Genomic DNA, 22,787 nt, shown 5'->3' with positions numbered 1-22,787 from the left:
GAAAGGGATTCAGACGGTTCTGAAGATAGCCGGATGAGAAAGTGGAAGGCCTTCATTTTTGAATTATGTCTTTTTGACCAATGATAAGGGCGCCGCAATAATCCTTCCCAGATTTAATAAATCAATGAAAACATCTCTGCACTTCAAATGGGGCGACTGACTGGGGCGATATTCTCAAAATGAAATAATGAAATAATGCAGTCTTTGTGAGTTTCAAAGCCAAGATCTGCATCTAGTATTATTTACCTTTTAGTATTTGTGACTCTGGCACTACATAACCAAAGAAAATCACACTTAATAACTAAATTTCCAGTTTAAATTAGATCCATTTAAAATGGGTTAAAAAAACTCGTTTTGAAAACCAGCTTCTCAAAATTAAGTCACTTTACTTGTATGCTTTTGGAAGTTTTGGACAAGAACCTCGCAAGTCTTTAAATCTATGGATAAACCTTTTACCCCTTTTTGATAGTTTTTACATACCAACCAAGTCTGAAATCAAGCTTATTTTATAACTTCCAATTAAAAAAATACAAATGTGCAGCTTCCTTTTTATTTTTTATTTTATAAACATGCAATTGTTAAAGTGTAAGTCCTAAAGTAATTTGGTTTAAGAAGTCCCTCATGACAAATCAAGGTTTTATTACAAGACAAGATCCAATGCAGTTCAATAAAAAGTGGCATCAGCTTTATTTGTCTTAGAATTTGACAATGTGAAGTCAACTTAATGAAGAGCACATGTTTATGGGAAAAATACAGAGAGAAAAGAAAAAAATAAGATACAGGAAGAAAAATCTGAATACAAATTTTCAACTCTCCAACAAAGTCTATAACAAATGTTTCACTACAAACATGTTTACATTTGTGAAATTACTCAAAAGATTCTGGTTCATCACAGAACAACTGAATTCATACAAACAGACTTCTGCGTTTGCTGCTCAATTCCCAAAAAACAAAACCCCATCAGCAAAGTCAAGTTCCTCAAAGCTCTACAAAAAAGACCCAGTTAGCATTTTGCTGAGTAAAAATGAGTGACGAGTCAGACGAACCACTCAAACTCCCACACTGCCATATGATAAACAGCTGCACAGGCACATACACACATGGAAACATTTGCAGACACAAACATACACATTTAAGCATGAAAACAAAACCATGAAAAATGTATAGCCATTTCTATCTGGAGGAAGTCAGACATTTTGATATGAGTGATAGAAAAAACAAAAGAAAAATCAGTTTTGACTATTGTACTACACTCTTAAAAATGTCAATCTACTGGTTAAATTTTCCTTGGTGGAAAGGAATGTTGGACATTGAATTAATTAAAAAAATATATAAAAATAAACCTAAAAAAAATCCACAATCCAGAATAATAGTCACTCTGTGTCTGGTCCAATCTGTGCCTCCTTGGGTTTACAGCAAGTGACCAGAGTACTGCTTCACACTGAAATTACAAAAGATTGCAACAATGAGTAACACGCAGAAGAAAAAAAACTACATCACAATGTCAAAAATAGCAACATAAGTGCAGGTAAAGATGGAGGCATTAGTTGTCAAGCACAAGACAGACAGGAAGAACCGGGGTTTTAACAAGGAGAGACAAAAAAAGAGCAGGCAAACCGGACAGAAGCAGAGAGGTGTGGTTAGTGTCTAAGCAAGTGAAGTACACAGAAGGAAGGGGAGAAAGATGAGGTGGGCAGGGTTGGTTACCATGGCAACACTACAACAGCCTACTCATGACACAGGACAGGTTTACAGCTGTGCAAGCATTCAGAGAAAAGTTCAGATGGCATCAACAAGAAGTATTGTACATTAGATGTCCCTACTGGTTGCCAAGGGAAACAGAAGAGGAGGAGCCTGTGCCGTTTGGCAGACTGTGATTTGTTGTCGGTTAATCTAACTAAAAACAACAAAATCACTAGTCTTCCACACAGCAGCAGCCAGGGGAAGAATCAATCCACTCCCTGCTTCATAGTGAAACGGCTTTGATGGCAAACAAGACAATCTGTCTTAGATTCCTGGTCTTGATTATAGGCACTGGACAGACGCATTTGAAGCAACGCACAACTTACATTCACTGCTTAAAAATATACATTCGTCAATTTTGTTTACTCCTTCATAGCCATTTCATGTAAGAGGAAGGTTTGAACTAGTTGCAGGTTAGGAAAGAAAGGGAGTTAGTGCAGAACAGACAGCAGGAAACAGAACAAAATAACCCAACAAAAAGTGGGATATTTTTAATGCACTCAGAAACATGTTTTATCAACAAAAAACAATCACATTTTCTTTTAGTGTATTCAAAATGATTACTACAACACCACAACCTTTAAGGGGGTGTTTGGATTATTACAACTTGATCATTTCAGCTTCACAGGTACAACTTATGTTATTAGTTCCTTTAAGCCAGAATGCCTAACCATGAATTAAAGGAGGAAAAAAACAAATGTGATATAGATGGGCTACATGAGAACCTGCCTGTTCTGTAGAAGGTACTGGGCGTTCTGGATCTGATCCTGTGTGCCAGTAATGGTAATGATTCGGTCCTCAGAACCTTCCAAAGGTTCATCGATCTTGATGGAAGCTCCAGATTCATGCCGAATCTGCTTGATCCTTTGACCTCCCTTACCAATAATTGAGCCAGCCAGCTGTGAGAGGATAGCCAGAGGAGAGTTAAGGAGGAGGAAAAAAAATAAAATAAAAAAAACAGGACACAAGGGGTCAAAAACACTTCAGGCAATAAAAACTGATGAACATTATTTTGTAAATGGGCACAATGAGGAAGTAAACCACAATTTGATGATAAACTGAAAAAAAATATATACATAATTTTTTTTTAATTTTTTAACATAGAAGCAGATCATAATTTTAGATTTTATAAAATAAAAAGAATCAACTATAAACTTAATAGTAGGTGTGTAGAAAAAACAATTTGCTAGAAACTGTGGTTACAAAATTGTAACAAAGGTGCGGCAAATAACATGATTTTGACATGTATATATAATTAAATCAACCAAACAAAAATAACCTCAATAATTTATTAATCTGGTGACTGTTTACTCAGGTTGATGTATTTAACTCACATCTTTAGGTATGGTCACTTGTGTGGTGATAACAGGGCCACCCATATCACTATAGGAGCCACGTCCACCTAGACACAAAAAGTGAAGCAATGAGGAAAACCAAAACAGTTTAGCTAGTAAAAAAAATAAAAAATAAAGTAGAAATAGATAAAAAACTAAACAAAATACTTGTCCTTTCAAATAATTCAGACAATTTAACAATTTTCCAAGTTGCCATAGTCGGGAGATAAGTAAGGAAACTCACCTGACTGGTAGCTATCCCAGGAAGAACTGTTGTCTGTGGAAAAAACAAAAAACACACAAAAAAAAATTCCTTTAACACAAAAATGAATACAATACTGTAATATGCAATAATCTATTAACATCAGTACCCAAATTATTAGAATTATTCACCCAAAATGCTCCAAACCTTGTTAAACCAATTTCAAAATACATTTATGAAAAACACTTAAACCCACATGGTTCTTTGCTATTAACAAGATTATTAAACATGACTTGGAAAGGTAGCCAAACACTGTCTAAGCAGCTGCCAGTCTGAGTCCCATTGAACTATGTCAGACAAAACTGATATTAAAGGACTTGTAACGGCAATATTTCAATGTCAAAAGAAAAAAGGTTGACACTTACCATATCCACCACTCTGTGAAAGCAGAAAAAACATAAAACAAAATTAGAAGTGTCAGAGACCAAATCCTTTCTTCTGAAGATCCATGCAGGCAGTTACAGGACTGCGAGCGTTTACATATTGAAGATCTTCCATCCTTGTTACTGGAGTAGGCTCAACTAAAAGCAACCCAGTTTTCATCCATAGGAGAGACTCCTCCTCCACTCCCTTCAACCCCCCCACCCCTTCTGTCTCTCCTTGCATCTCCTTCAGCACCCATTTTCAGCTGCTGCTGTCACCAGGGCAACAAGCGATTCAAAAAGCTGTTGCTGAGCAACGGCATGCAGTATCCTGCCTATTCTCAGAGAGAGGGTGAGAGGAGAGAGAAAGAGGCAAAAAGAAACCTTATAGTCTGTCAACAAAGCGTTATTAGGGCTTGGCAACTAACCATGGTCAACCCCCACCATCCTCACCCCATACATCCTCTTTCTCTTTGCAGAAAGAAAAAAATGGGCCGACTACAAAAAGTACATTGTAAGAGGGCAATTAGAGCTAATTCTTACAGGGTGTTTCCGGATGTGGCGATTATGGTCATTTGGTTGGGGCTACAATGAGAGAATGGCAACGCGTCAGTAAAAGTGATGAACTACAACTGTACGTTCAGCAATCCACTATTGTCACAGCATGTTTACCGGAGCTACAACTAAGCATACTGCTAAGAAACCTAAATAGATGTGAATGCCAGAGCTGGATGAATTTAGCAAAGGGTCACTAACCATATTATCGCCATAGCGATCCGGTCTGCTTCTTCTGTCACTGGTGGGGGGAGGGGGGGCACAGACGGGCAGAGACAGACACAGAGAAAAAGAAAAAAAAACGATGTGGGTTTGGATGAAAAGAAATTGAAAATGCTTTGAAACATGCTTGACAACATTTCACAGAAAATTTCTGGTCTAGGTCAAACTGCACATACACAAATACACACACACACTGAGAAAGATTACAGTATAAACACATTTCCTCTCAACCATCTTCCCACTCAGTAACAGGAACAGCTCTGACAGTGTTATGGTGAGAGGAGTGACAGGTGGTGGTGATGCTGATCAGAGCCAACGACTACTGCTCCCACCCAACAACTGAGCTCGACTAATGCAATGAGTTCAATTTATGAATTTTGTTTAAAATAAACATCAATCTTAATTTTAAATCATTTTACAGTCTCTGTGTGACTTGGCATCACCCTTTGCTTAAAAGAAATTCTTTAAAGTCAAGTGAATCTATTGCGTATTTGGCATCAAGGCATGGGTTGCAACAGGATTTTTTGGCGAGGTCAGTTTTTCCAAAAATTGTTTAAACAATACAAAGGAATCCAAAGAAAGCTGTGATACTTTCCTTGAAAACAGTTATTTTTGTACAGAACGTAGCTTGCTGACAAAGACGATTTAAGCGTCTCATTTTTATATAAAAAAAATGTAAAACGAAAAAGAAAAAGCCAGCATAATAACAAAAAGACTCAATTTTTTTCCAAAGAAAGCCAGTAAGAGTTTAGAGTGAGAAAAAAGTTGTACAATATTTCCTGTTTTACTCAATCCATGACCCAATAAAATACATTCCAAACCCTTAAATATGAGATTTTTTTAACAAATACAACCAATCACCCACATAACCGTACAATACCAGCAATATTTACAAAGCGCTTCAGATAACAGGAATATAAACAAATGCGATCAGGGTGAAGAATGGTGTATTTAATGGTTGTCAAGGATGTGACACAAGGCCAAAAGTTTGGGAATGTTAAAGTTAAGATTAGCTTAAAGGTCAAGTTAAAGGTTCAGGCACAAACTTACTTTGACCTTTCATCTGAGCCACGGTACGAATCATAGTAACGATCATCTCTGTGGACGAAATGAAGATGGGAAAAAGGTGCACAAAAACACAACCAGACATACAATGATAAGCATTTAGACTCAGTGAAATGGTAAACATGAACAACACTTTCTTCTGGATGTTTAATACAATACTGTACTATGAGCAAATTACTAAACTTGATAGTCAGTTATAAAACAATGCAAGCCAAGTTGGACAAGTAATGATGCTAATAAATATAATAAAAGCAAATAAAGATTCGGACTATGTCAAAATAATATGGTGGAACAAAAGAATTTTGTTTGTGTTAAAGGTAACAAAGATTTGTAAAATAGAGACTTGCACCAACCGCTTTTGAGCTAACATCTAAACTATTTATTACAAAAAAAAAGGGCTAAGAGTTAATGTGATCATGCTGGTTTCCTTTGTTTACCCTATGAGGAGTCATTAATTTAAAGAGGCAAGAGGACAGAAGAGCAGGAAATAAAGCAGCATATATGCGACACTTACCCTCCTCTGTGTGGGTGTCCCATGGGCATGTTGCGAGAACGGCCGCTTGGCCTGACAACCCTACTGTGGTGAGGAGGAGGAGGACCTCGACGGGGACTGATGTCATCATAGTCACGCCGGGAGGGAGGCAGCGGACCCCGCCCCACCCTGCTGGAAGGCATTCGATCGTACCCACGATCGCCACTAGACCTGCTTCCTCGCATGGGGAAACTTCCCATGAGTCTGCGACCGCCGCCTCTTTCCTCGAACATGGTAAAACCACCGTATTCGTACGTTTCATCATAAAAGTTTGGGTCATACGGCTGTGTGCGACCTTTTATAGGTGCCTGAAAAGAACAGAGACAACAGCTTTGTTTTCATCAAGAGGTTACGAAATGTACAAAAATAAATACACACCAAAACATAAACAGGAATTCCATAAGTGCAGATAGATACTAAAAATGGCTTCATTGACTAATGAATACAACCGGAAAAACTAAACCAAGCGTCATAAAGAAGAAGGAGTGCCCTTACTTCAGAGATGAGCTCCAACATAGTCTTGACACATTCCACCACCCGTTCACTTTTACCACCAACGAGCACAACTCGATCTGTCGACTGAGGACAACACTCCTGAAACAGCTTGATGCTGGTCTTTGTGTTCTGGAAAGGCAGAAGTAAGAGGGGAAAAAGAAAGAAAAAAAAAAAGCACAATAAATTTATAGAAAAAATGTGTCCTTATATGAGAGGATTTAAACTTTAAATTGTGCATTTGGAAATTTATAGAAATGTCAGAGTAAGGCTACTTCACTGCACAAAATAATGAAGTGTATGTCTCTGATAAGCAAATTAAGATATAGATGTACTGTGTATGTAAGATGAATATACTCTATATTTATAATTGTAAGAACTGGCAGGACAAAAATGTTTAAAACCATAAAATATTTTAAATATTTGATTTGGGGGGGGGAATAAATAAATAAAATGAATCACCTCACGGAGCTCTTTGATTTTAGCTCCCTTCACCCCGATGATTGAGCCAGCCAGGCTCTGGTGGATCAGCAGACGCAGCTCACAGTCAAAGTCCATGCCGTTGTACTGCTGGTACTGTTAATGATATTTAAAAAAAGGCAACAGTGAAAAAAAACACAAAACTATTTTTATTGAAAATATTTCCGAAGGTACTATAAACAGTAATAGACGACGAAATCTATTTTTTTTATTGCTGTCACGCTATTGTCATATTTCTTTTACTTACAAACAAGACATGGGGAAAAAATATTTAAGGGAACATAAATAGTTTAAAACTCAGGTTTTGTCAATGAAACCTAAGTATTAAAATTAATTACAACAACACAGCTACAAGTGCATTATGTAATTATTTATATTTAAAAATACTTAACTAGCAACGATTAAAATAATGAATTTATAAAAGAAATATTGATCACCTCTTCCAATGTAGGGATAATCTTCAGCAGGATTTCACCAACAGTTTCAATGTCTGCACTGATGCTCAGGATTCTTCATTTTTGAGCCATCAAAGACAAAACAATACAATTACACAAAGAGAGTCCAATTTAAGAGAGCGCCAAAGAAAAAGCATACAGAAAGATTGAAACATTTTATAAAACAGAATGCAAACATTTTATAATTCATACAGAAAGCTCATTATTCTCAAACATGCTAAGTAACATGCAGTTTCTGCTTTTAACCAATTTTGCAAGTTTGGTCGAATCATGTTTAAGACTGTGAAGCCATTGAAACTTATACAGCATCATAAAAACAAGCAACTCCGTCCAGAGGAAAAAACAAAAATCCAAAACCACGCTTGGTGACCACCAACTGAGAAGTACGAAGGGGTGGAGTCTGAAGAAGAGTTTGGCAGGAACACCGCAAGCACCAAAAGTACAGGAAATTCTACAAAGCCTAGGCACAAAAAGGGGTGCATGCCAGAAAGAGCAACTAAAACAACACCCGAAACAAGGCAGTACAGAAAACGAAGAGGGGAAAAAGAAAAGCGGTCTTGAATACGGTTTTTCACTAAATTCTACAGATGAGCAGATAGAAATTATTGTCTACTAACTACCAACTATTAGAAAAAGCTAAATTTCCTTTCCAGCAAGATTTTGTATTTAAAAAAAAAAAAAGTCTGAATTGCTTCAAACAGTAAACTTGGCTCAAAAGATTAACAAGACATTCTTACGCTAGACACACACTAGCAGCTGTTTAAATGAAAGAACTGGCTAGTTTTAATATTCATAAAGAATTCAAAACTAAGAATTTCATATTTTAAAAAGCCACATTGACAGGAGTTCAAATACATTTTCTTCATCAGAATGGCAGTGCTGCAAGAAGAAGACCCAATTACTGTAATTGATTATGCTAATGTGGCAGTGTAAAAAAAATTCTGAAAAAACAGTGGTAGACCTGCCCTGAATGGATTAGAACCAACGAATGGTGAACTTTTAGGCAATTCAGAACTAAAATTGTACTTATAGAAACCTACTGCCACTATGTCCACAGTTCTTACGTACTGCCCATTACCCCTATTAAAAAAAGATTTACTCCACATGAAAGACAAAGGATGAAAGGACACAAGCTACAATACCACAACAAGAGATCCTATAACACAGCAGGAAAGGATTTTTAAAAAGGCAAGGATAATTTCAAAACATAAAAGAAAAACAATAAAATACTATAATTGAAAAAAAAAAAAGGAATTCTACAAAGCTTCGGCACAGGAAAGGGAAATTTACCACTCGGCTTAAACTTGAGCTTTTCTTTTATATCGTTTTTCAGAATAGATATTAAACTTAAAAAATACTCAAGTTGGGTTTTACAAAGAAAAAATGCCACGGCATAACACAAGTGAGAAGAATCAATAACATTGAGGGGAAAAAGCACCAGTATCTTCAATCTCAAGGCTAAGGATGAAGGGTAAAGATGACATTTCTTTAGAAGAGACAAAGAACCTTGGACATAAAGCACAGCCTGTAGCAAACGTTTTAAGAAGATTGTGTTAAGACTGTAGGAAAAAAAAACAAAAAACATTGTTGTCAACGCCAACTGAGGTTAAAAATTTGAGACTTCAAAAGAAGATGCTCACATGACTTTACCAGGACCAAAAAGTAGATTTGGACAAGAATGCATCTAGGCATTTTGACTCAAGCTAATACATTTTGTGAACAGGTAGGCTTAATGACAGTGACTTGACAGAGGAAGGTTTATTATTTATATTCATGTTTTGTTGTTTGTTTGACCTGTAGTCAGGCAGTGATAGGGAGGAGCTTAGGGACATACCGCTCAGGCCCACTGCTGTCTGGGACTGACACACTGGCATTGTACTGGGCGTAGCATGGGCAGGGGCCAGGGCCATTCGAGCACAGATGTCAATCAAGTAAGGCGCCCATTTAGGGACAGGGCACGATTATGGGCAGGGCCAACCAGGGTGTCAGGTGGGCGGGCGCAGCAGGGGCCATCCAGAACATGGGCAACAGAGGAGGAAGTGGGCAAAAAAGTAAAGAGTAAAATAATAAACAAGGGAGAGGGAAAAGGAATACATTTTTAATATACAGGATCTACACTGTTGAAATGTGACTTTATTTGTATTCTCTCAGAGATTGATATGTCAAAGAGAGAAAAGGAAAATGGTGACATTTCAAAAAGTATAATGGTGTGCTAAGAATATGAAGAGTTCAATGTTGGGGACTAGATTAGAGACATTAAAAAACAGGGGAAGAGTTAACTGTAAGCTAGAGGAAGAGCAAAAGAGTCGATTAACAAATAAAAACAAATAATTTAAAAATGTGGTCATAATTGTGATGCACGATTTAAACTTTGCTTTTTCCATAAATAAGACCAAATGTGCAGCACCATCAACTGCTTACAATAAACTATCACTATGGAAAGAAAAATGACCATTAAGCAACTATCACATTGACACACTATCATATTATTTATGAGGGGTAAATACTAAAGCTGATGCCACCCCATAAACAAGGCTCGGCATGAGAGGCTGACAAAGATAAAGAAAGGAAGCAAAGAACTGGAAGTGTTCGATATGCGTCTACTCACATCTGAGCGAAGAGCTTTAATGTTTTTGCCACCTTTTCCAATTACAGCTCCAGCATTCTAAAATTAAAGCAAATAAAATATTCAATACTTGAACATAATGTTAAGTAAAAAATCTGATCAATGGTTCAATTTAGCTTATTGCAACTTTCAAAATGTTAATGTTAGTGTAAAAACTGAAATAAAAACAGTAAAATGTGGTTATAATTTATTCAAAAGACAAATGTTTTAGGGATAAGATAGATGACAAAGTCCAAAATGCAGATAACTATGTGCAAAAGGGAGTAACAGAAATAATAAATAAATAATAAATAATAAAAGCTCAAACTATAGCGTGTGACATGAAAAGGAAGCTGATTTACTTTGCTCTGCAGGAGAATGCGCAGCTCAACCATTTCATCAGAGTTCCTGGAGCGCTTGAATGATTTATGCTCATCTGCATCCTCAGCAGGACGCTTACCTGTCATAAGAAGATTAAAATAAATAAATAATAAAAACCCATGACAACACTGCAGAGTCATCAAAAAGACAGACTGGTGAAATAATCACAGATTCACAGAACTGTTCAACTAAAACTAGAAGGCACGCAAAAACAAAATGTTTCCTATTTCCAGAGACACGTTTCTGTCCATGATTTGAAGATAATCTCATCTAATTGTTATCCAAAGTCAAAACACACAATATGTGGAAATTTAATGCTTTTACCATTAGTTTCTGTGTTGCCAAATGAGGTCTCCTCTTGCTGATCAATTTCCGTCTCCATGGTCTTCTGTCAGAGGAAAAGGAAAGGAGCAGCTCGATCTAGAATACGGGTAGCAAGAGTACAGTAAGAAAAAAAAAACAATTTTCTGTGCGCTAATGTGTGTGGTTGACCTGTTAAAAGTGGGGGAGAAAATCAAATATCTAACTGAGATTGCTCTATTCTATGGAAGTTTTTTTGAGTCATAATTCAAAGTATTGTGCAATTCTCAATTGCCAATTCAATTTGATCATGTAATATGAAAATGCTTTTTTTTTTAATATAGGGAGGTGGTAGGTCACGTCCTGATGAGAGTTAAACAGTTGGCATTGCGATTTGAAATTTTGACAAAGCAAGATCCAAGACAAATGAAAATGCATTAGACCAGAGGGGGCGCTGTTTTGCAACTTCATTTTAATTTTGACACAAAAACAGCATGGCATTTTAAGGCCCGTACACACCGGGACGAATATTCACCAGCCGTTTATCGCCAGCGTTCATCGCCAGCGTTTTTCGCCACGTTTTTTGCCACGTTTTTTGTGTTCACACCCAGGCGATTTTCGCTGTCGATGAGCCGAGTGAACATGCAAGTTCATTCCCTGACATTAGATGGCGCTTAATGTAAAACAGAAATACCCCTGTACACAAGGTGGCGCTGCGCAACTTTACGCTTCTTAAAGTCGCTTTTCACTCAGAAGAAGAGAGCAAGTATTTACACGATTGTCAGAATCATACAAAGAAAACATGAATATTTCCAGTACCAGTAGCTCTAGCTCCAGCGATTGAGGAAATTATTGTTCTGTTGAATGAAGAAAGACGCCGGAAAATACCCCGATTTTGGGTCACCCAAACCCGTCAGTGTAGATGCTACTTGGCGTCTATCTTTTTCACTGGTATGTGTGTTCAGAAAGGCAGTTTTGTGTTTGAGCGCCCCCAAGTTGTGTTTTACTGTAACTTCAGAAGCTCCAGACACGTGTGCAAAAGAGCCAATGTCATTGGTCGTATAGTTTTTGACGCGGCGCGTCAAAACAAAAAAAAATGAACCTGAGGCGTTTTTTAAAAAGGTGACGCTTTGACGCGTGGCGTTTTTTCGGGTCGTGTGCACACTCACATTGGTGCCCTTTGTTTAGTCACGAGGCGTTAAACGTCGGCGAATATCGCGCGCGAAATTCGTCCCGGTGTGTACGGGCCTTTACAATGCATTTGATTTTATGTTACTTTAAAATGAATTTAAAGCAAACCATGCATTGACATGTCATTTTTAAATATTGAATTGTAAATTGCAAAAATGCATTGTTATTTGAATTATGACATCAAAAAACAATGACATTGTGTTTTTTTATTTTGTTATTTTTTATTGTCATATTCAATTGAAAATGTTATATTTAATTCTTAATTGCAAAAAGTATTTTCATATTTCAAGCCTGAATCGCATATTGAATTGTCAATTGATAACACATTTTTAAATTACAAATTGTACATTTTTAAATTGCAAATTGTATTTTCAATTGAGAATTGTACATTACTTTTTGAGTTTTGACTCAAAAAAAAAAAAAAGAAAACGTCCATATTATTCAACTATCCGTAATGAAAGTGAAATCAGTGGCAGTCTGAGGAGCCTCACCGGTTTCTATTACAGGAACAAGGACGTGTTGATAGGCGGATCTGGGAAAAGACCAAACAGCTCACTGGACCTGTCAAGGAAGGATATAGCCAGCTACTTTAATACCAAAGAACTCGTAACACAAAACAAAAGTAACTAAGCACTTTTCATTTTACATTTTCTAACAATGTAAAAACATAAGGTTTACATAACGGTAACCCGAGCCAAAGAATGAAATTTTATCATTAAATACCAACCAATTGTTCATGAAGTTTAACAAACTACACTACATTAAAACTGTCTGAACTATCAATCATAATAAATATTATAATTATATGAGCTGACGGGTTTGTACATCAGGAGGATTAGCATGCAAAACCATAAAGTTTTTGACATTTTGTGTGTATGTGTTGTCTAAATCACATTAAACACAATTTAAAGCCTCTTCTAAGGAGATTACTAAAAGCGAAAATGAATAAGTCCAAATGGAGCAAAATAGCAGTTTTCTGAGCAGTGAGAAACATTTGCTAGCGGTGTCACAAATTAGCCTGAAGGAGGAAGCGTTAGCTGTTTGAGCCACATTGCCTAGACATTCGAGAAATGTCGATCGCAGTTTACGTAACATGTAGCAGATCAAATGAACGCATTTTCGCTTATAAAAGTCAGTTAAATTTGCTAGACACGCACTGTTACAACGACTAACGTAAAAAATAAACTAAGCGAGTCTTGCTTCGCCATCATATTGTCGTAATTACGACTGGGTGCAAATGCAGCTAGCTTAGCTAAGCCAGGCCAACGGTAAGCTAACGCAACGTCGAAGTCAGAGTTTGATAACTAATAAACGTATACATTAAGTTTTATTTGTTTATTTTGCTAATGTATACACAAACAACATTCAAAACGTTTTCAACACGTTTAACAAAAACAAAATGTTAAAATACAAACCTTGTATGAAGCTCTTCGTCTCGCCTGCTTGTCTACCGAACCTGGAAGCGTTCAAGGCAAGCTAACCAACTTCTATTGGTCAAGCCCTGAACAAAGCAAACGAAGCACAATTCTGATTGGTTTAAAAATATGTCAATCACAAGAATAAGCAATTTCTTACTCCATTTCCGGATGACTGTCCTTCCAGATTAGTGACGAATTCCTGTTGTTAAGGTACAAACGTGATCTTTATTTTAATTTTACCAAGAGTTTGATGTGAGAATTGGTTAAATATAATCCTTATATTGCACATTTGTTTTGTACGGACAACGAGAAATAGAGCGATAGCGCCAGTTCTTATAGGTTTGATAGGCCAAACAACTTTGGCGCCTTATTCCTTTGCGTGGACAGCTGCATGTATCATTATCTGGACATAAACACATTTCTAGGGCAGAAATAGGATAGGTATATAAACTAAAATAACAATCTAAAATCATTTTAGTTTCCTCCCTTGAGCTAATATTAAAAAATGTACCCAAGACCAATGACAAAGACTTTTTAGTAGATTTAGAAATATTTTCCATTGCAGATTAATATTGAACATCTATCTCCAATAGATAAAAAGGTCAAAAACAATAGTAAATGTTAGGGGAAATATGCCGTTTAAACAGAATCTATATGAAAATAATCCTGTAAAGTTGTTCTACACCCTATGGAAGACTTACAAACTGAAGTCTCATTTTAATTTCCAAGGTACATGCAGAGTAGGACACTGGCCCCAGAGATGCATTCAGTTGTCACAACTGCCCAAGCCTGGCTGCTGTCCTCCTGGCACGTCCGAGTCCCTTTTGCCTGGCTGGAAGCCTGTGTGCAGTGGCTTCAAGAAGAGGCAGGTGAAGCTGCTCACCTGTCACAACAGCAGGTCAATCAGCTGGTAGGTATCTTCTGTAATGGATTTGATGTGAGCATCTGTTGACGGACTAGTTTGGTTATTTTTCCCCACTGTGGTCAGGACATTTATTATTCCTTTTTCTATCTCTTTTACGTAGCTGCACCATTTGTAGATAATTTATATTTGATTATTGAAAGAAAAGTCGTGGTTTAGCTATCTAGTAAACAAGAAGAAATGGAAGACTACTGATGTTTTCAATTTTAAGCTTCAAGTTGTCTTAAATTGAATGTACAAAATACAGCCCATCATTTTCATCAAAGGTAAAAACAATATTGATTTAAAGACAAAAATTTAAAAGACTCTAATTCAATTTGAACATATTTATTTATCCCAGAGGGGTAATTCTTTTTAAGGTGCAGACAGTGGCTTTAGATTTTTTTTTGCATGACATAAAAACAACATCTTTTTTCTTAAACACAAAATGTTTTCTCTTTTTCTTTTTTCATTGATTAAGCTATTGTTAGATTCAAACCTACTGTGTTATGTCTTGGTTTAATAAATAAAATATATTTAAAAATATGAAGAAGTCTTGTTAATCTAAACAAATTCAAAACTGTATTGGTATTTTTTCAAAGTTTTTAGTTTGAAATGAAAATAATCTTTGTTTTTGCAGCAAAGAGTTTATATCATGTTGAGTGCTGCACATTTATGCAGTGTTCGGCCAACACAACCTTCACGTTTCGTCAGCTGAAAATGAAGACCTCAGAGTCTATGCATGTGTCACGTTATTAACTGAGAACGAGCAGATCGTGCTTTAGTTGGTAATCAGGAATAGACGACAGCTACGTAGTGAGAGCGCAGCTCTTAGTCTAAAGATCCCTTGTGTCCGTTGCATCATGCTTACAGCACAGAACAGTTTTTTGTAAACAGCATGAATCCCTCCTGCCTGGTGTCAGCTGTACCAGCTGGTGGCGTCACGTGGGGTATGTTTTCTCTGCACTGACGCATCTTTTCTACGCCACAGTATACTGAAATATTGTTGCAGAACAGCTGTGCCCTTCTATGGCCAAAGTTTTTTTTTGTTTTGTTTGATTTTTTTTTTTTTTTTTTAGAAACGTAAAATTGAGATTAACATTGCTTCATTTTTCAAGAGATATGTCAGCTCTTTTTAGTTCTGGGATGACTGTGCTTTCATTTTGTTGCTAACATAGTACTTAGTGCCCAATATAGTCTTGATTTTGAGTATTTTATATGAAAATGTTCATTTCGAACAGTTTTTAAAACTAAAATGTCTCATCACTCATTGTCAAATCTACGTAATTACTGTGTACAGCGGATACTAAATGCCTAACACCGAACATCTGCTCTTGGTGTGACATTTCAGGTCTTGGACCAGTGGCTTCTGACGGACCTGAGAGACCTAGACTATCCTGTTTTACCTGAAGGGCTCGCTCAGGCTCAGAAAACTCAACTAAATGGCATTTTCTGTGTTCAGGTATGATCACCAGTTGTACCTTCGTCATTTTTTTGTTAAGGTTTTGTCATGTTTATTTTTTTTCATGCAGAAATAATTATATTTTACAATTAAAAAAATGCAATAAAGAACTACAGTCACATAAAGTATTACTGTTTTAACACACAGGGTCTAAAAAATATTTATATTTGGTTTGAAAATCTAATTTATTGTTACTAAGCATATAAAAATGTAGTAAATATTCATGTTGTCATTTAGTTCTTTTTCCAATTAATATTCCCATGAAAGCTGTTGTAACTTTTACAATTTAGGCAGACTCGCTGTTACATAAGACAACTGCTGTAGTAACACAAGAAATACACAAAAGGAACCATAATTCAAGGTCTCCCTCTGTTTAGGTTGACTCATTCTTGGACATAAGTCAGCCTGCATATGGTCAGCTACAAAAGTGGAGGGGCACAGACTGCGGCAATGATGAGGTGTCTGCTGTCACACAGGCCACTCAGAGACCCTGGGAAGCCAAAACAACTCGCATGATGTTACTGCAGGTCTGAAGCATGTGCCAACTATTTTTGAAATCTTCCCTGAAGGTCAAGACTGTAGAAAAAATCCTAAAAAAATAATCTAATATTACAAATATCAAAGAAAGACAAGAATTTCTTTTGAAAAGCTCATTTGTATTTATTGACAGAAAGTCTTTACTGATTAAAGATGCTCAAAGTTTGTTCTGTTTTTGGTTTGTTCTTTTTATGTAGATATGTCCAGTAATTGAGTAAGTTGTATCTTGTTTAAGTAAAATGTAAAACTAATAGTAAATTAAAGTCCTACATACAAATCATTAAATTAAAATAATAATAGCAATCCCTCCACCCCTAAACTATTCACCCAGTATTTCTGTTTAGAGAGAACAGTGTTCTCGATACTCTCAAACCAGTTTAGCAAGTCTCCCTCTATTGGTGTCCAAGATGAATGTATGAGGGCAGTTATGATCTATTCACTGTAATGCAGTAAAACACACTTACAAAAGCTTATGTACACATTTTAATGCAAAGCACTATATGTTATTTAGAAAATAATTAACAGCAAGATGCCACTTATTAATGTATTTTACATTTTGCTGGTAGTAAACACTTGTTTTATTAGCATTAGTCCACACATGCAGTCTTTCTGTCATCTGCTTTTTGCTTATTTCAGAATTCCCAATTTTTCAAAACAAATGCAGGGCCTTAGTTTATTTTGAAAGATACATAAAAATCATAGGCTTATGCTTTTATTTTTATTTTTTCATTATTTCGTTTTTTTCCGGTGAAACTAATTTCCTTTGGTGTGCAGGTAACAGATGGAGTCCAGAGTTTAGAGGCCATGGAGTACCAACCCATCCCTGCACTCAGTGCAACACTCAGGTCACAGAGAAATATGGAAAATGTCCAAAATGTGTCCTTTCTTCTTTCTATGCTACAAACAGAACCTTGCCTTCCTAAAACTGTAAAAATATAAATCTAATGGAATATATGAGCAGTTGACACTTTACCATTTTATGAATTTAGACCAACATAAGTCTGTTTTTTTCCAGGCCTGGTGCAAAGCTCCAGTTGCAAGGACAGATGGTTTGCAGGCTTGGTGTGCTGCTGTTAGGGCCATCTAATGTCAAGATTCTGGGTGGTGAGGTTGAGGAGCTGGTGGACAGGAACAACATGGTAAACCATAAAAATATGTTTACTTTTTTTTTTTGCTACACATTTTGCATTAAACATGTCTTGTGAATTATCCCTTCACATTTGTTTGTGTATGTAAAACTGCATATTGAATGGGGAGACAAAACAATGTGATTTATTTCTATCGTACCACAGGGAAAGGTGCTCTGTCGCACACTGGGTATTCCTGAGGATCAGCAGCAAGAAGGCGAAGAGGCCCCTCCGCCAGCCCAACAAGGTACAACCCCACTTTGTGGATTACCCAAGGATCGCATAAAAAGGGGAGTAAAGCACCAAAAAACAACTTGACTTTAGTTCGACTGTTAAATTTACCAAAAAGGCAGGTTTACAAACCTAACATTCGATATGGTCAGCCACATGCAAGACCATGGTGGTCGATGACAAGATTGTGAGAATGTAATAGAAAAACATGGAATGTAGCAAAAGTGAATAGAATAAAATAAACCATATGTGCAATGGTTTCAATCCCTTTGTAAGGTAATCAAGAAATGGAAGACATAGATCTCAACGATGCAGAGTTGTTGGCCAGTTTGGAGGCTCAGAATGAGGTCGGCTTTGTCGGACCTGTTCGGGACAGCGGCTACGAGACCCTGCAGGAGTCCTCATCAGTCTCTTCCTCAGTGAGAAGCCAATTCTCCTCGAGGTACGTTGACGGCAGTGGCATATATTCACATTTGACATTTTTAGATTTAATGTCTTTAGAGCTCTTAAAATGATTATTTTACAATTTATGATACAAAAATTACAATTTATAAATATTACAATTTTGACTCTTTTTATTCCTTTTGAATAGAAAATTTGAAAATAAAACGATAAACTGATTTGAATTAAAACAATATGTTTTATGTTTCTGTTCTCACCCTTCATATTCCCATTCCTGTTGCGAACTGATTTTTACCACCAACTCATTTATAACTAACTGGAAAAATTTATGGGACATGATCATGAAAAATGATTCAAGCTGCACATATTTTTATGGAGTTGATTCACTGTTAAAGCTTTCCAATGACAGAGTAGCACAATACAATTTTTATTTGAGATAAAGTAAGCATCATTTCGTGTGCCGTCTATATCTTCTGGAAGTCCAAAAATCTCAATTACATGCTATCTGAGCTGTGCTTGGGATATTTGCATTCATAGGACTCTCACTTTGAATCAACTACCACACTTTTAATTTATGTAAAAAGAGTCCTGAATTACATGACGATGCTTGACATGCTTAGTGTACCCAAGCACTCATTGTGCTTGGTTGAATTATACTTCCTTTTCAAAAGCTCAACAGTGGTTCAAGGTACATTTTTTGTCTTATGTAACGGGGCGAACATTATCAAAACTAATACATGAATATTGACAATTGTCTATAAACAGATTAATCTAAAATGAAAGGGAATGATTGCACAATTATTTTCTGTTTTCATGATATTACTAATGACATTCTTGGTATTGAAAGAGTGATATTAGAGATTATAAATTATTTATTTCTTTGCAGAAATTCCGTTTTTAGATCTCTTTTTTTTAAAACTTTTGCCAGTTCCATCTTTCTTTTGAAGAACTGCAAGTAATATGAAGTGCAAACATAGACCGTCCTTTAGTTTGAAACTGTCTTTTTTATTTTTATTTTATTTTAATATGGAGAAAAATCAACATTGGGGGATGGAAACAGGGTTATAGTGTCAGGATATATTTGCCCCATTCTGATATCCTGAATATAGTTTTTCTGTCTAAACAAACTTTAAATGGCTCCTAAGTAGTTTGGGAATTTTTGAGCCACTTAACTAAAGCTGTGTATCTTAAATGTTTGCCTCCCACTCACATCAGTACGGCTGTGCTTTATTGCATTCATTCAAATTGGCAACACTCACTCTACAGTCTCCTGTTTTTATAGCTTCACCTTGAAACCTTTTAACTTTGATTTTTCATGGTTTTCTACATCTTTACTCATAAACCTTCAACTAAATCATTGACTTTAACCTTACATCAAAAAAGAGAATAAAAAAAATCTAAATTATTTGCCAAGTTGTTCAAACAAGCAAAGTTTTAGCTTTTTATAAGTTGGAAGTTAAGAGTGTGTTCTTGAGTTGATTCGCCTTTCGTGCTGAGCAAAACTTTATCTCTTTTTTTTTTGGTAAATATCTCAGCCTTTGATCCTGTTGATTGTCTTTCAGAAGTGCAGCCTCCAACCGTACTCGGAGAGATGGTTTAACTCCAAGCCACACAAATGGTTCAGTCCAGGACGGTCAACAGCAAAGAGGAGGCTTTTCTAACTTCTTACCTCCCAGCGTGATTCATCAGGACATCCACGAACACAATGCGATCGAAGAAGACTTTCCTGATGAAGACTTTGATGATCTCCCGCTGGATGAATTGGACAATGTAATGTTTGAAGAAGCTGAAAATGTACCAAACACTTCCAGTGGCTTTGGCTCCAGAACTGGACGCACTAAACCTGTCATACAAATAAGAGATCATCAAGGAAGTTCTAGAGAAGCCTCTGAGCCGTTAACCTTGCCGACTTCTAGTTCTTCTTCTTCCTCATCAGTTCTGAACACCAAGAGTCTTTTAATGGACGAGGACATGGATTGCTTTATTCCTGAAGTGCAAACCAGTGGAGTAGAAACCGGCACCTCTGGAGGATTAGCTCAAATCTCTGCGGGAGGACCCGCTAAAGACAAAGACAGCAACACCAACACAACAAGAACTCCAGGCTTCACTTCTAGGCTTTTTAGCAAATCAGCTGCATCTGAAACCAGCACACCTCAAGGGAAACCTCACAACTTAACTGCTCTCACTTTGACCTCTCCACCCTTTGTATATTTATGCATGCTGAAAGACTTGCTGTCCAAACCACAGTCCCACCCCGTAGAGATCCAGGTCAAAGCTTTCATTGTGACTCTCTTGGGCAAACTAGGCTGCACCAACGGCGCATGGAGCGTCTTTGCTACGATATCCGACGGCACTGGTTACCTGGATGTGGCGTTATCCAACGACGTCCTGACAGGCCTGCTGGGCTTCTCGGTTGCAGAGAAGGGGGCTCTAAAGCGTGACCCTGCCCGCAGAGGTGAACTAGAGGCTGGGATGAGGAGGTGTCAGGAAGCGCTGGTGGACATGTGCTGCATCATGACCATTGTGCTCGAACAAGATGGCGGGAAAGCTGTGGTGGCCAAGGCTGACCCCATCAGTGAGACAGTTCTACAGCAGCTGGAGCAGAGAGTGAAAGATAGAAGAAAGTAATCAAATAGTTTACTCTTCCACCCCACGTAAAGCTGCAGATAAAAGAGGAAGGCGATGATCAACCTGTCCTGTTTTAGATTTTAAGAACAGAAGGCGAAAAGTGGATGCCCAAAAATCAGCGAGCCTTGTGTTTCAGTGCTTCCCATCTGCTGTATGTGACTGTGACATTCTGCTATTTTTCATTGGAGGATTTCATGAATCTGCTCATTGTGATACAGAGTCTTAAATTCTGAAACATCACCTGCAGAAAGTAGGTTATTGTTTTACAGTTTCTGCTTTCCAACACATTAGTTGGGGGGAAAAACTCCAAAGTTGAGCTTCATTTGTTTGGTGTAACACTAAGGAAGAGGGTAGGTAAGGGAAGGGAAATGTAGGTGTTCGATTCTGATTAAGGTAATGAATTGCCAGCTTTTTCATTCAGACGACACAACCATTACTTCTGAGAGAAATGATTGAATAGCCAAGGGCAGCATCGCTAAACTTCTACAGAGGTGAATGATGGAAAAGGAAGATAAATGGGGGGCCGTGAGCCTTGATTACTTCGCTTCATTACACAGTATTATCTATGTTTTTTTATCTTAAAATTTAATGGTTTGAGATTTTTTTTGTGTATCCAAATAAAATTCCATTGATGGTTTCATCATTTTCTTTTATGCTTTTTTTTAATAAAGAAAGACCCAGGATTGCTAATAAAACTCAATTCTCCCTCATCAGACGAGTATTATATCCATAAAATTTATATGAATAACCTAAAACAACATAATGGTAACAAAAAATATCCACCTAACAACTTTAAAATGATGGTTCAACTCCTCTTTCTGATGGAAAATCTCAGCACTGGATTCTGCACAAATTGCTATGTCTTTCCATCATCCGGAGTAATGAGGTGGACGTTTCTCTTACAGCTATATCTTAAGTTATGCAAATCAACCTGTAACAAGAAATGCTTTATTTACAACTGTGTGTGTATGCTCTTGTATTTGTCTGCATTGTGTTATAGAGTGAATCTATTCAGGCTGTAGCTAGGTCTTTAGGAGTTAATCAGCCTGAAAATCTAAATCTGGATCCTGCTCTGCATGTTGATATCCTGTTACATCTTAATTGAGCCGCATGCAGAGGAGGGGGCAGGAACGAAGTGGAAAAGAGGTGACCCATAGGGAGATACTAGTGGAATAAATACTGGGTAATGGAGTCAATGAAAGGGAAAGACATTCTGTGTCAGAGTGATGCTGCTTTAAAATCTTCCTTTGTAATTATTAGAAAAAAGCAAAAATAGCCATATAATAAAAAAAACTGCGAGGGTCCATCATTTCAACAAAATAAAATGACTATATTTATTTGCAATCTTTTTTTAACTGCATATTTATCTACAAACAGATTGCAATGCTTACAGAACTTTCAGTTATAAGACATAAATATTCAAATTGTGTTTAGTTTGGAAAGTGACAAATCTGTTTCCTATCATTTGCTACTTTTTTTTATACTTTGTAGGAATTCTTTTAACGGATTATATGTAAAATTACCTTGATGACAAAAAGTTTAGCCCCTTTATAAAAAAAAAACTGTATATTTTTGTTACATTTTTAAATAAACAATTGAGTAAAATCAAGAACAATTTAATGCATTTTTAAAATAAAAAAACTCAATTATTCTACTCTATTATTTTGTTTATTTAGGTAGAGACCGTTGACTCAGTATGAATTCTTAACGAAAAGGTTTTGTTTCAGACTAAAATCTTTTCATATACCCACAAAAATTTGATAATTCACTTGTCTATACATATTTTTTAGATGAGGAAAAGAAAGTACTTAATTTTCCTTGGTGAAGTTCTCTAATAATATTCCAATAATTTTATGATTCACCTCCTTAGACTAAACCAGGTATGTGGGCACTTTCACACACATGCACACGAATATAAAGAGTTGTATTTTTGCCCTGCCGAAAAACCATTTGCTCATTTTGATGGAGGCCTAAAAGAGAAGTTGAGCTGTCTAAGTGGATTTTTCATTATTGAATGTAATAGGGCAAAGAAAATTACAGCTGCTCCTGCAGGAGAGGCATTAGGATGGCTCATGTATTTTTTTCACTGATATTTGTAATGA

The 22,787-nt window shown here is 36.6% G+C and overlaps 2 protein-coding genes across 5 annotated transcripts; one reads left to right on the top strand and one right to left on the bottom strand.

Annotated features, from left to right (window-relative positions):
- Nucleotides 1–663: 663 nt before the first annotated feature.
- On the bottom strand, nt 664–14,223 carry hnrnpk (heterogeneous nuclear ribonucleoprotein K). 4 transcript variants are annotated; one of them, XM_011479025.4, is made up of 18 exons: nt 14,099–14,223; nt 13,395–13,480; nt 12,471–12,540; nt 10,813–10,908; nt 10,470–10,567; nt 10,111–10,167; nt 9,337–9,380; nt 7,485–7,557; nt 7,030–7,143; nt 6,571–6,699; nt 6,058–6,383; nt 5,529–5,576; nt 4,458–4,497; nt 3,705–3,717; nt 3,322–3,354; nt 3,078–3,145; nt 2,473–2,642; nt 664–1,441 (listed from the first exon to the last, which is right to left on the bottom strand). In XM_011479025.4, exons 4-18 carry the CDS (start codon nt 10,868–10,870, stop codon nt 1,411–1,413), a joined length of 1,302 nt encoding a protein of 433 aa, XP_011477327.1. In that variant the 5' UTR covers nt 10,871–10,908; nt 12,471–12,540; nt 13,395–13,480; nt 14,099–14,223; the 3' UTR covers nt 664–1,410. The 4 variants fall into 4 exon arrangements, with proteins under 4 accessions (XP_011477327.1, XP_078809217.1, XP_020561506.1 ...); XM_078953091.1 differs by lacking the exon at nt 14,099–14,223 and adding an exon at nt 13,555–13,808; XM_020705847.3 differs by lacking the exon at nt 5,529–5,576.
- rmi1 (RMI1, RecQ mediated genome instability 1, homolog (S. cerevisiae)) lies at nt 14,131–21,328 on the top strand. The gene is made up of 8 exons (XM_023958384.2): nt 14,131–14,307; nt 15,650–15,760; nt 16,138–16,287; nt 17,072–17,142; nt 17,313–17,436; nt 17,590–17,671; nt 17,932–18,097; nt 19,620–21,328. Exons 1-8 carry the CDS (start codon nt 14,131–14,133, stop codon nt 20,683–20,685), a joined length of 1,947 nt encoding a protein of 648 aa, XP_023814152.1. The 3' UTR covers nt 20,686–21,328.
- Nucleotides 21,329–22,787: the final 1,459 nt, after the last annotated feature.

This window comes from Oryzias latipes, chromosome 9 (genome assembly GCF_053564925.1).
Source record: "Oryzias latipes strain Hd-rR chromosome 9, Olatipes_Hd-rR_3.1".
NCBI classification, from domain to species: Eukaryota; Metazoa; Chordata; class Actinopteri; order Beloniformes; family Adrianichthyidae; genus Oryzias; species Oryzias latipes.
Note: the sequence above shows the minus strand (reverse complement) of the source record. Positions and strands in the feature narration are given on the sequence as shown.